Source organism: Leucoraja erinacea, chromosome 27 (assembly GCF_028641065.1).
Source record: "Leucoraja erinacea ecotype New England chromosome 27, Leri_hhj_1, whole genome shotgun sequence".
Classification (NCBI taxonomy): domain Eukaryota; kingdom Metazoa; phylum Chordata; class Chondrichthyes; order Rajiformes; family Rajidae; genus Leucoraja; species Leucoraja erinaceus.
In genome coordinates, this window is record NC_073403.1 from 4,845,773 (window position 1) to 4,860,610 (window position 14,838).

Consider the following 14,838-nt stretch of genomic DNA (forward strand, 5'->3'; position numbering starts at 1 on the left):
AAATCTGCTCATATATTCAGTCTTTTACAAAATGTACATCAAAACTCTTTCGACAATTCATCGAGAATCCTTGGTGTAAAAGAAATGTTGACTATAGAGACCTGGTCACTGATTCAACCCCCAAAATAAAAACTATTTATGATGCTTGAATTAATACATCATCTATTTCTGACCAGATTCAGGGGCAGTTTCTTCCCAGCTGTTATCAGGCAACTGAAGCATTCTACCACCAACTAGAGAGCGGACCTGAACTACTATCTACCTCATTGGAGACCCTCAGACTATCTTTGATTGGATTTTACGGGCTTGATCTTGCACTAAATGTTATTCAATTTTTCGTGTATCTGTACACTGTGGATGGCTCGATTATAATCATGTCTTTCCACTGCCTATTTGGCACACAACAAAAACTTTTCCCTGTACCTCGGTACACATCACAATAAACTGAGCTAATCTACACTAAAGATAGACACGAAATACTGGAGTCATTCAGCGGGACAGGCAGCATCTCTGGAAAGAAGGAATGGATGATGTTTCAGGTTGAGACCTTTCTTCAGACACAACTATCTAAACTAAAGTGTTCACTAATAAAGCTGTGTGTTCCCATGTCTTTTTGTCATTGAAAAAGGCATCGAGATAATGATTCTTGCTGTATTGTGTATGTAAAGGGTGCAGCCACAATGACTGGAGGCCAGGCACCCACAGATATCCAGAAGAAGCTTTCCAAATTACACAGGTCCACCATACACTGTCATATGAGGAAAGATTGAAAAGACTAGGCTTGTATTCACTGGAGTTTAGAAGGACGAGAGAGGAAGGGGGGGATCTTATAGAAATATATAAAATTATAAAAGGACTGGACAAGCTAGATGCAGGAAAAATGTTCCCAATGTTGGGCAAGTCCACATCCAGGGGCCACAGTCTTAGAATAAAGGGGAGGCCATTTAGGACTGAGGTGAGAAAAAACGTTTTCACCCAAAGAGTTGTGAATTTATGGAATTCCCTGCCACAGTGGAGGCCAAATCACTGGATGGATTTAAGAGAGAGTTAGATCGAGCTCTAGGGACTGGTGGAATCAAGGGATTTGGGGAGAAGGCAGGCATGGGTTATTGATTGGGGATGATCAGCCATGTTCAAAATGAATGGCGGTGCTGGCTCGAAGGGCTAAATGGCCTCCTCCTGCACCTATTTTCTATGTTTTCTATGTTTCCATCGTGTAGCCTGCTTTACTTGTGAATTTAACAGAATAAAGTTGCTGCCTTTGCACAGTTACTTTTCAATTAAAACCCACCACAAATATTTACACGTCAATTTCAAACTAATAACCATTTTATTAACTTGCTAAGTGTTAACAATGCTAGTTAGCCCTTCCAGTGCTGAAAACTAACAAACACAAGTAAAATGACACACCACTTTCACTAGTTTTTGGAGATTTTACCTAATCTTAAGTGTTTAATGATGTCAACTTTTTTCCTCTCTCACACTTCATCAAATGCTTCTTACCTGTTCTTTCCATCCATTGTGCATTGGATTCTTCCCTGCCAATTGCTGCTTCCTTCCCCACTCCTACTTTGTTAATTTCACAATCATTCAAATTGATTAGTTGAGGAGCTACTAAGTTGCTTGTCCCCATTCATCCAGCTCACAAAGCCTAACGACCCAAGATTTCAGCAGGTTTTCTACATAAGAAAATTATCCTCCTACTGCATTGGGGAAGATAGACTAACTCCAGTTATAGCTAGATAATATGCATTTGTGCAAATTCTAGTCCATTGCAGCAACACTGCTGGATAAAGTATTGCAACAAAGTCAGAGGCAAAATGGCAGCAGAGATAGGTAGAGAGTTTTTACATCAACTCAATCAAAATATCCATAAAATATTGAAAGATTAACACAAAAAGCTGGAGTAACTCAGCGGGTCAGACAGCATCTCTGGAGAAAAGGAATAGGTGATGTTTTGAGTTGAGACCCTTTTTAAGAAGTTACTCCAGCTTTTTGTGTCTTCAGTCCAAACCAGCATCTGCAGTTCCTTCCTGCACATACAAAGTACAACTTTGCCAGACAATTGCATACCTAGATATGTTAGTAAACTGCTAATAATATTTTCACACAGACAGATAATAACGCAACAGTTACAAACTAATTTAGCGCAGATTTATTAAATACAATTTAGTGAAATCATTATAAAAGTCTCATCATTAGATAAATATAGCAACATTATTTGCTACTTTATAACATTGTTAGTTGTGATAAAGAATGTTGATACAATATATTAAGTGATAAAAAACAAACAGCAATGCTCAGGGATAAATAGCAACATAGATTAAATTTTGCAACATCTTTGGCTAGAAAACTGCATCAATTTAACAACTATGTTTCAAAATTGAAACTATTGTCTACTTTGATCATTTAAAGCATAGTATATATATATATATATATAATACTGCACCTCTTAGAAGAAAATTAAAGCAAGATTGTTAGGCAAAATATGGCAATATTGCAACAATATTTGGCTATTTTGGGAACCTACTTCATGCAGCGTTAGTAACAATAGCATGCACAATATTGCAACACTTTTAAATCCACTATTCAAACAAGGATTGATATAATTGATTAATATTTTCAGGTACAATGAAACACAAACAGAAAATGCTGCAAATACTCAGCAGGTCAGGCAGCATCTATGGAAAGAGAAACAGCTCTAATGTTTTAGGTTGAAGATTGTCAGAAATAACATTATTTCAGATTTCCATGCTTGTATTTTAATTTTTAACTAGCATTAGCATTAATATTTCAAGTGTTGGGTTAAAGATAGCAATGATGACATACATAACTCCAACATGTTCAAAAATACAGTAGCATTAATTGTTACTATATATAGCAAGTCTGTTAAATATAATGTAACTAGACTATGAAGTAAATATAGCAAAGAAAGAATAGCAAATCTACTAGCTACAATTTTACACTGTTGAATATATTAATATTATATATGATGCCATAAACGTTCGTTGTTCACAACATTGCAAAACTATAATTTTGCAAAACTGAACAGCAATTTGGAAAATATGCGTGTTACAATAAATTTAATCAAATCAATAAAGATGTGTCCTTAGATGCAAACTAGCAACAATGTTAAATATAAGGCAAGTGTTAGTTATGATGTGACTGTATTCGATACAACACTGTTAGATAAAATAAGCAACTCCACAAATTGTAACATAGCAACCTTGTAATATAAAATACAGCAATGTTGTTCCAACAATATATTGTGATCATTAGAAGATGGAATACTGTTAGAGATAATAAAGCAACACTGTCATGGATAACATTAACAACATTGTTGCTTACAAAATGGCAACACTATTAAATGGCAACATTGTTAGATACAATGCATCTTTTTGATGCAATATTCCAACAGTAATTGACACAAAATTGCAAAACAAAGCCAGATTACACGATAAAAAATATTTAGCACACAAAACCGTTGCATGATTACGATGTTATAGAATTATAGAATTACAAACTTTGTAACAATTGCAATACAATTATATACAATGCAGTAACATTGTCAGAGAGAATATATCAACTATTAGATTGTGTTAGATTCGCTTACTAGGAATGTAAGTATACACCTAACAATATCACAAAATTGTTGCATTCGATAATGCAACATCGATACTTGTACATTTTAAACAAAATGAATAATGTAAAATTGTAATATGGTAGGGTAGCATAATTAGATAGAATGTAATAATCTTGTTTGACACAATGATAAAACAACTACTTTGTAACCCTGTTAGCTACAATATGACAAAAAATGAGAGTTCCAATTTTGCAACACTAATGATTAATAATTAACAAGTCTAGGCAGCAGACAATAACACAAACATTAACCCAATTTATTAAAAGTTGATACACTGTTGAATATAAATTATGAAGCTATTTGAGATAAATTACTAAACCTAGTGGAATATTATCAGGGACAGTGTAGTTGCAGATTTAGAAATAACTTGGTAGAATAAGCAACCTTTTCAAAGTTGAAATAGCAACATTTTAGTTAGCTTGCCATACTTTTTTTTTAGAAAGTTGTAACATTGTCTTATTGTAATATTGTTCAAATATGCAGGACAATTATTACAAGATCTGCAATACTATTTGAAATAAGATCAAACAAAAAGATGACTGCATTGTTAAGATTTTTTTTAACAACAGCATTTTCTTTGCAAAATAAAGCCTGTTGCATATGAAAAACCCAACACTCATGAGTGCAGGTACACAAAAATGCTGGAGTTTCTCCAAACTCCAGCATCTGCAGTTCCTTCTTGAACATTCATGAGTGCAAGTTGACCCTGGATACTAGACTGCTAAAGTACTAGACAACAGTACCACACGACACTCTGTATCAGAGACTCAACACACTCACATGTTACGCATTTCAAATTTGAAACAATCAGGATGAAAACCAAGACATAAACAGCACAGCTGTACAGCTGTCACACCCATTGTAAATTGATGGATCTATACTAGTCTAAAATTATAATCTTTTCGATGTTATACATTTGTTATAGAGTGTAATTTAGATTATAATTTTACCCTTCTGTTCTGTAACAAATTCAATCCTCAATTTGGATTATTTCCTTAAAACCATTCCAGTGCTGTTGTTGCACTTTGGGTAAGTGTATAATCAAGTTGTTGTGGTGATGCTTAAGAATGGAACCTTTGCCTATTCTTTACCCTATTTGTTACCACCAATCTGGGTCAGATACTGTGTTCAAGAAGGAACTGCAGATGCTGGAAGATCGAAGGTACACAAAAATGCTGGAGAAACTCAGCGGGTGCAGCAGTACTCCATAGATGCTGCTGCACCCGCTGTGTTTCTCCAGCATTTTTGTGTACCTTGGGTCAGATACTGCATGGGTTCAATACAAACAACAATGCAGCATCGCAATGGTACAGCTACTAACTTCGTTTTTTTTTCCTTCAAAAGAAAGAGCAAAGCTCCCTCCCACCTCCTTCTCACCAATATCCAGAATCTCAGCTTCAGGAAGCAATTCTCCACAGTTTACTAGTATCTAAAGGTCTTTCTAATGACACTTCATCCCCACTGAAAAACGGTGTTAAGACTCTAACTTGAGTAACATTCTTTGTAATCCAAATTGTTTTTAAGTCAATAAAACCAAGCTGGATTCAAATCGGGATCCAGCAGATGACTGGGGGAACCTATAGATGTATTGTGGCATTTGTCTACTCTTTGTGAGGGGCTTCATGAGGATAACTAAGGCATTTTAATGAATTAAACAGGAGAAAAAGAGAGAATTGTACAGTTGAAATACATATACTTCCGGCCACAGAAACTAGGAATAACCAACTCATTTTATACAATAAAATTAAACAATTCTTTCTATAGTTGGGTTACTGAGATCTGACTTCGAAAATAAAATCTAACAGCTTTTAAATGAACAAAAGATGTAGAATACAACTCATTCTATACAATAAAATAAAACTATTCTTTCTGCAGTTGGGTTTCTGAGACCTGATTTAGAAAATCGAGCCTAGCAGCTTTAACATGAACAAAGTAAGTAGTCATCCACGTTCATTCTATCTATGGCATTTTCTTTATTGATACACAATATTCTTGTGTACATTAGATCGAAAAAACACTTACATTAAGAACAATTTTACAGTCCCAAAAATGTTTCAACGAAGAGCCAATGAATTATGATTTGAATGCATTGAATTTATTTTTAAAATAATTTTATTATTTTAACTATTAGGAACATTGTTCGATTTAAAAAATGCTTCAGTAATGTCAATATAACACACTGATGGACAATGGGTGTTTTAAGCTGTGTCTATATCTAATTAAACTGTGACAAAGGCACCTCACTGGAACATGAGAATTTGTACATTTTTGAATGTGGGTTGTGACTTGCTCGACTACATTAAGCAAGTTGGTACTGGGGTAAAATAATACTCGGTTCAGGGACATTTCTGAGACTGGTTTAGATGAGATCAACTTGTAGTAATAACCTAGCAGGATGAATGTTGGGTAGGTTTATGCAATGCATTGGTAGTCATTAATTGCGTTAAAATGTCATTCAAATTATAGCTTTAAATACACTGCATTGGCTTTTAAGTCAAGAAAATGCCATGCTGATAGAATTTCAGAGCATGATTCCTCAAATAACATGTAGGATCCCATGTATTCATTTAAAAGTAAATGCCATTGTTACACACTATAAACCAGTGATTAGTTAACTGAACCCTACCTATTATATGAACTTAAGCATGTATGAAGGAGGGTCCCAAACTAAAATCTTGCATATTCCTGTCCACTAAAGATGCTGCCTGACCTGCTGAGTTACACCAGTACTTCATGTGTTTTTATATATGAATTTAAGTGTTGTATTGGGACAGTCAGACTTTCTCCCCTGCATATTCATTTCAGTGGTGCATAACATAAAACCCCTCAGACCCATACATCCACCTCTACAGTGTTCTTGTGGTCTCAAGTCTTAAAGGGATTGCTGGCTGACTGAAACCAATCCCTTTAACTAGAACTAATTCAGCCTCGGAACAAACACAGGCATGCATTTGAAGAGTTAGTGAGCGGCAAGGAATGTCCATCCCATTGGTAAACACCCAAACTTCTGTGAGGATCATGAAGCCACAAGATGAACAAACCATTCGGCTCACCTCCGCTCTATCTGTGCCGATTGTCTTAGTATTTTCTCTCCCCTATTAGCTCTGTGATATTTCAAAAGAGCCTCCAGCAAGTTCTATGTGAATGAAGGAGGGTTACCTTGCAGTTGCTGAGACTGGTTTGCTAAATAAACCCTGCCATTAAATTTTGGCAAATTTAGGCTGGAAGTGCCCTTAAAAGCGAGGAATTGTGTCAAGAGCAAACTAGGTAGCTGTAGCAACCTCTACCCTCCCTTAGCAAGCGAGCTACCTGGCCCTCTTCAATTATCAATGCATTTTCAACATTGCTATAAAACCTCTCCTGCTTTCTCTCCTTCCTCTGCTTCGCCCAACCCCCCACCAAAGTAGCAGAACACTCAAATGACTTGACAAAATGTCTTCCGCTGCCCAACCCCCCTATCCCTTCACCTCCTTTTACAACAGTTCAAAGGGTATTCTTTATGAACAGTCAGCACACTGACCTCTGCTAATGTTTTTTTGGCTCTGCAATAAGGACGGAAACAAAACTTGCATCTTTCTCGAGGCAATTGTGTGGCCTGGAGAATTTAACCAAACCCACCAGCTTCCCCCCCCCCCCCCCCCCCCCCCCCCCCCCCCCCCAGAACCCCCACCTGAATGATTCACTGACTCAATTAGACTTTATGACATTCCTGACACCACCTCTTGACCCCGCTTGCACCATGAGCATATAGATTAGGAATGCTCTACTTATTCAACTTAAAAGGCTTGAGGGTGAGGGGGGGTTGCATTTGGAGAGAAACTCCAAATTACAATGTGAATGGGGGGCGGGGGAGGGAGGGTGGTAAAGGACACACACACATGCAGGGAAAAAAAGAGGAAAACTGCAAAATCTCCAGATCCGAACCGTTCTTTTTTTCATTACGTTTCACCCTTTCGGGGATGCATACATAGCATTATTAATTTTCTGCAGGTTTTGAGTGAAAGAGAGAGGAGGTTTCAGCTGCACAGCTCTGGAATCCATTTAGCAGAGTAGGGTATGTGCTTCCAGTCTGGGTCAAAGGTCATGCTTTGCTCAATAATGACCTATGCAGAAAAGGGAAGAGGCTTCTGCCACCATTTTGTGCCGCAAGTTCGCAGATTTTGCTTTAGATTGTGGATCTTGTCTAATTTCCTTCCCGTCTGCATGGTGGCATATTTCACAAAAATCAGTCAAATAGTCATTCTCACCTCCTGACCAAACAAAAATAGCACAAGTTTGCATCACATTGCACCAAAATGCCTATGGAAGACACACTCCATTCATAAAGTCAGAAACTACTACAGCTTGTTAAACTTGCTTTCTAGTGACATACAACTCTTCCCACTGTGCATGGAATGCACAAAATATCCTAGCACCATAAAATGACTTGAAAAAGAAGGTTTCCGCAAAATTCCTAAAAGTGTGACAGACTTTTTTCCCCTCTTAATTTATTTGAATAGTCTGTGGACATACAGAACCCCAATGTTACTAAATGATGGATTAATTGATTAAAAAAAACAAAAAAAAACATTGTTATTTTTTTGAGATTGGTGATTTACATCAATGCTTTCCCTCCCCAATGTTCCCATAAGGTTCTCATTCCTAGTTCAATTATCCATTGATACTGAGTTTAGTGGGATCTCTTCCTCTCCCCCCTCCCCCACTCCTCTCTCCAAATAAAAATAATTTAACCCATGCAATCATTGGCAGTAAATTTACCCCCCAGGAGAACTCTACAGCTAAATTTCACCCTATTTTAGAAACTATCCATACACACTCATCCTTCCTGCATTAGATCCTGGATACCAGTTGTAAGTGAGAATCCTAATCATTTTTTTTCTTTTCACTAATGCAGAAATTGAGGCCATTTGTGCAGGCAACCCTCCCCCAGTACAATCCACCCCTCCCCCCCCTCGACAATACCCTGTCTGAGATCAGCTAACTGAGCTTAGACCACGAGTAGAATCTGGATCCTTCCTGCTCTGTACTTTTCAACTACAATTAATTAAGAATTTATTTTTTTTTAAACGACATATTTTGCAGATTGATCGTGGTTTGAAAATCTGTAAAATATTAATTTCTGTTTCTCTTTGTGTTAATTGTTATTCGTCTTGGAACCTTAAAACAGCTATTTTTATGCAATTGTCTTAATCATAATCTAAAATGCCACAGCAACCAGATAGTCAGAAACAACATCAACCTCCACCATCAAAGGGAAGGACCAGTTCCTTATATTTTCATCTACAAAATTCATAAAATAATTTCTTCTCTTGATATCAATTCTCGGACATGTTCCTTGAACCCTCCTTGGGCTACCTTTCAAGACAACTAGAACAAAAATTCCTTCGTAACAATTTGCTTTAAGCATTCCAACAATGACAAAACATTTAAGGATCTACTATCTGTATCAACTGCGCATTAATTAATAAGATATTTATGTTATTTCTCCTTCGTAAAGGATACCAGCCTATTTTTGCCACTTAGACCAAATTTAGAAAGATTTCTACAAGCTGTATTGTCAACTAAAAAGCTTTTAACATAGTTTTAGGAAAGATTTTTAAATGTAACATTTTCAGGTTGATTCCACCGAGCGTTTATTTTCAACATCACTTGAAGTTTTTAATTCCTAGTGTCTCAATTCCATATTTTACTCTTTTCTATTATTCATTTTTTTCAGGAAAAGCTACCTTCTGGTAAATGGGCATGTTAGATTAAAGACACACAGATCATGGGGTGAACAGGATTTTTTTGGGGGGAGGGGGGAGAAAATGATGATGAGCAGATTCATGTTTCACACAATCCTCGATGTTAACTCATCACATCCCATGCCAGAGCTGCTGGAATTCCTGGATATTTCCGGAATTTTGTGACGTGTGTGATGTTGCATTTTGGTTTCATCCGGGACATTAATTCTCTTTTCAGAAGCTAAACGGTCTTATGGCTACTTTGGATAATTCAGCCTATATTTAAAATTCCCACCATTTTAAGCTTTATCACCTTGAGATGTCCTTTCAAAAATGAACAATTATTCAAGCATTTTATGACAAGTATTTGAATTATATTTTATAGGTAAATGAGATTTGATTTATACTACTATCAGAATTAAGTAGTGGATATTCATCTATTTGAAGGTGCTGGATATGTCAAAGATAGCTAATCATTGCTTTAACATTTTAAATCCATTGAACGTTTCATTTGCCCTGTTATAATATATACTGTTAAAATAATGGCGTTGTTACACATCTTACACATTTACTGAACAAAATTGTCGTAAATTCAACTCAACTTATAAGTGTTTTTGTCACATTATGTACAAATAGTTCACTAAAGCCAAATTAAATCATTCTGTCTATTTTCCAATCAAAAATGAGAATGTTAAGTATCTAAAACATAGCTTCAGCTCGATTAATGCCAAAATATGTCTTCCATTAGGTTAGAAATCAATTTCAGCTACATTTGATAACATAAAGCTATCGGTCAGAAAGAGAAATAGACTTAAGGTTATAAACAATGGTAAGCTCCTCTCTCAAAAACATTTTTATTAGCTACAAGATGACATTAGCTTTTTTTAAAAGACTTCTGGACAAACACAAATTTACTAAATTTTCTCACATGTTCTAAAATCAGGATTTGACCAATGTTCGGCATCAGAGTAAAGGGAATAGTTGGATGAATGATACACAGAGCCTAGGAGGATATCATTTTAATTTCAACTTTTATGGATCGACCGACTCAGTGTTTTCAAAATATTTCCAAAATAAAATCCAATTCCAACCCCACGTGTAACTTTCCTGCTCAGGCAGCATTTTAGATCTTTGTAATTTCAGGGCAATATATCTGTTCAAAGTTTCTAAATGCTGTTTCTTTACGAAGAATAGAAGTGGTATATAGAGATTTTAAAGGCAAAATGGTTTCATTTGATACATTGAAACAAACTACAATGTCGTAAACAAACAAGAGACACAGAACTGGAACGCAAGAAATACTATTTTTTATCTATAACTTAGTCACCAAAAATAAAAACATTCTGTTTGCGATTTGCCTTATCGACTTAGTGTTTACTTATTACCCTGAGACTGATCGCTGAGGACAGCCATCCACAAGAAAGATGGCGAATTACATGTTTAAATTGACGATCACACGTTTCCATTCATCTCTGTGAATATGGCAATTAATTTTAACTTTGCTACGACGAGTATTTTTTAACCAGTTTTCAAAACTTTCAAATTCTAGTTACAACTTTATTGTAAATGCCTCGCAAATAAACACTGATACGTTTTTTTAAGGTTTAGAGACGTGAAAGCTTTGTGCTTTGCAATTGATATTAGTTACAAAACACAAACCAATCTATTTAAAACACCAAGCTGCAACAACTTGCTTTCTCCTCTCCAACAAATGCAATAGATAATCACATGGACTGAATTGATATTTTTAAAAGAGTATTGTTCTGAAACCAGCGTTTGAACTTGTTTTTTTGTTGCCATTTCCAGGTCGACATTTTTCGACACTTTACGGTCTCGTTTACTAGATTATCGATAAATGCTATTTTAATTTTTTTTTAAATCAGAGACACACACCAAATGGTTCGAAGTGGGAGCAAACATTAATTGTAACACCTCTATCATCAACTCGGCCAAGACTCCAGAGTGACACTTTAGGAAGTTAAAAGTTTAGATTACACATTGTTTCTGGGAGAGAGTTAAATGAAACTTCATTCATGATATCGAGGACACCGCGTTTTGAAAGGACGGTGCATGAAATAAAATAACTTTTTTTTCGTTAAAACGACTTCACACAAAGCAAGGTGGGGGTGGGGGTGGGGGTGGGGTGGCAACGCATTCGCGAAGTACTAATGCGGAGAGGAATGTTTATACCGTGGCTTGCTAGTTCCACGATGGGCAGAGAAGGCTGTGAACGCTGATAGTGTTTTAAAGAGTTCTCCCAACTCATTTCCACCACCGTTCAGCGCCACAGAGTTCCCGTAATCGGATTTGCGTCAAATGGGGTTTGAAGCCAGGGCAGGGGTTTAATCTTTGGAGCGTGTTGTGTTCGGGTGCTTTGCGCGGAGAGGGGTCATGTATCCGCCCTTTCCCCCCACGCACAACTAGTGAGCTTTGTTTTTGGTGGGGGGTGAGGGGGGAGGGTGGGGGAGAAGCATTGAAACCAGACAGAGAACTTTAAACCGAACAACAGCAAAAAAACAACCACACAAACACGAGAAATATCTGCTCAGGACCGGCCGGCTCTGTCCCCCCCCCCCCCCCCCCTCCCTCACTATTCCACCACTCGCCTTTATCCCAAATGATCATTGTTACAACATCGTACATGGAGGAAACAATTAATTTAAAATATAAATCACTCTGCGGTGAAACATCCGCGAACATGTTTTGAAATAACCTCCACAACTTTGAAAGTCTTCTGTGTGGTTTAAAGTAGAATAAAAACGCACGCTGATGTACACACACACACACACACACGCGCGCATTTAGCAGTCAAGTCTCATAAACAAATCAGCAAATTAATACGTGCAACTCTTCAAAACATCTCTGACTAAGGAAGTAAACAAATTGACGCTACCTCTGTCTCTTAGGCACCGAATGCTCCACTTCAATGTGTTTCCCGTGAAGCTCTACTTTACCTGTAAGTAAATTATTTATTTTATTATATTATATTTAATTCAATTAAATTATGTTCACTCGCCTTCAACCCTGCGCCCACACTGAGTGTGTGTGTGTGTGTGTGTGTGTGTCGGGGGGGGGGGGTTAAACGGTGGGGAGAAATGGGGGAGGGCAGAGTTGTTTTTTGTTTTGTCCCATTATGTTTATTATGATGTTTAAGAAGGAACTGCAGATGCTGGAAAATCGAAGGTAAACAAAAAATGCTGGAGAAACTCAGCGGGTGCAGCAGCATCTGTGGAGCGAGGGAAATAGGCAACGTTTCGGGCCGAAACCCTTCTTCAGACTTTAAGTTTATTAAGATTGTGTGCCAGCGAGCGGAGGATGATTTACAAATCATTGTGTTTCATTTTTGTTTTAGACAGGGAAGTTTACTGATCGACTCCACGGTGGCGATGACTGCAATCACACATCACACACGGATGTAAACATGTATCATATGTGGCTGTTGCATTTTTTTTGTAAAATGGTTTTGAATGGTGGGTGTGTGGAAATGTGCACGCGTTAGCATGTTCACAGCGGGCATTCGGGCGCTCTCTGTACACTCAGTCGCCCATCGTTGGCCCAGTGTTGGATTTCAAGGTTCATACCGGGAGGTGGAGAGGAGGAGCGGGGAGGGAAGGGAGGGGGAGGTGGCGGATCGTGGCCGCGTGTTGAGGCAAATGGAACAACCTTGGTTGATAGTTCCCATCCACTGCTGTTGAACGGACTGAGATACACGGGCGGGGATGGGGGCTTTGAAACTGCGGACGTGGTTTATATAACAGCGGAGCCCGCAAACGATGGCACACCGTTCGGCGGAAGGGAAGTCCCAAGTCCGGCCATTCTTCCCAAGAGACAGCAGCGCGCAAAGGCGGGCCCGGCCCGCCACACGGGCTGGGACCCGACCCTCACCCCCTCTCTCTCCCCCCACCACCACCCCCGCCAACCGCGATCTCCACCCAAAAGTGCCGATTGGAAAATTGATCCCTTCTTTAATGCTCAAAACGCCGCGTGTGTTGACTGGAATTCACTAAGAACCTGCAAACCATCTAGAAATGCAAAGGGCCACTACCTCTCCCCCTCGCGAATAGAGGGAGGGGGAGGGGGCTGGGGGAGGGAGACATAGAGTGTGGATCTTTATATTAATTACAGATCTATATAAAATCATTATCACGCGCTTTAGAGGCGCCAGCACCACGAACGAGCTTGTCAGAAAGATAAAAGCCATTGCAACTGCATGGATCCTCCCTTTGCCTGAACGAAGCGCTGGGAGCTCGGCCATTTGTAGCGAGCACGGGCTACCAAGGGCTCAGCAATCTCAAGTCGGCATTCAACTCTTCCTTCCACGCTCGATATTGGTTGAAATCGCTTACCGGATAAGGTGTCGATCGCTTTCATAGCCCAGTTCTCGTCCGGACAGTCAACGAAGGCATAGCCGGTTTTGAGCAGGAATTGGCCAGTGAAAGGGATCTTCCATTCCTTGAAGATACTTTCTAACTCCGGGACGGTGACACTTTCGCTTAGGTTCCCGATATAAAGCTTGTTCATTCTGTTTTTTTTTCCTCTCCCCCCTTCTGCAGGGTTTTTTTTTTTTAAAGGGAGGCGTTAAAACAAAAAAACAAAAAAAGATTTTTCAAACAGCACCTTCAATAACCAGCCCTCTGCCGAAAGGAAACCACCAATAATATTAATGCAAAATAACGATGTCAAAAAGATCTCGGTTTGTAGCGGAGGGGAGGGGAGGGGGGGGGAATAAAAGACCGGAAAAAAAAGGTGTTATCCGGAACTCCGGACTTGTGGAACGGTATGGCGGGCTGAAGGAGATAGGGGCCGGGAAAGGGGGGGTGTGGGCAAACCCGCACCCCCCCCCCCCCCACCCCCACCCCCCCCCCTCCTCCCCTCCCCAAACCCGTGGAGTCTGCCTGAAATGTCACAGGACGTTGGAGGAAGCGCCGCCTCCAAATAAAATCGACCTTAAAAAATGACTCAAATATTTGCCAGCGAGCTCCACGTGGTTTTACGCGGACTGCCCCTCACGTGTAAGTATCGCGTCAATTTCACACACACACACACACACCCCTCTCTCAGCCCTCGATTTTACCCCGTGCTTACCCCCTCCCCTCCCCCCACACATCTCGCCACCAGCAGTTTGTGTCCCCACGTCTCCCCCCTCCTTCCCCTCCCCTCGCAAGGAGATGTTTATCAACAACACTCCTTCTTTTTTTTTTGAATGAAAACGTCTTGAATGGTGGTGCCGGTGACTTATTAGATATATATTTTTATCAATGGGTTATGGCGATCCGGCGCCCAAGACAGCCCCCCCCCCCCCCCCGTCAGGTGCCCGGTCCCAGCGGCGAGATCGGGACCCGAGGGGAGGGGAGGGGAGGGGAGGTGGTGTGGGAGACACGTGTTGGACCGGGCTGAGGGGTTTGTAAGTGAACAAAGCGCTCCGCCTGCTGAACAAGTGTCTCGTCCTGAAACGTCACCCATCCCTTCTCT

At 39.3% G+C, this 14,838-nt stretch overlaps 1 protein-coding gene across 2 annotated transcripts in view; it reads right to left on the reverse strand.

Moving 5' to 3' along the window:
• The window catches only part of igf2bp1 (insulin-like growth factor 2 mRNA binding protein 1), an 83,329-nt gene extending 69,237 nt beyond the window's left edge, over positions 1 to 14,092 (reverse strand). The window contains exons 1-2 of one of the 2 annotated variants that reach the window (XM_055656848.1): positions 13,713 to 14,092; positions 12,260 to 12,320 (exon numbers count right to left, since the gene is read on the reverse strand). In XM_055656848.1, coding sequence (XP_055512823.1) covers positions 12,260 to 12,320; positions 13,713 to 13,887 — 236 coding nt within the window. In that variant the 5' untranslated portion in view covers positions 13,888 to 14,092. The remainder of the gene's footprint in view (positions 1 to 12,259; positions 12,321 to 13,712) is intronic. The other variant, XM_055656846.1, reaches the window with a different exon arrangement.
• Positions 14,093 to 14,838: the final 746 nt, after the last annotated feature.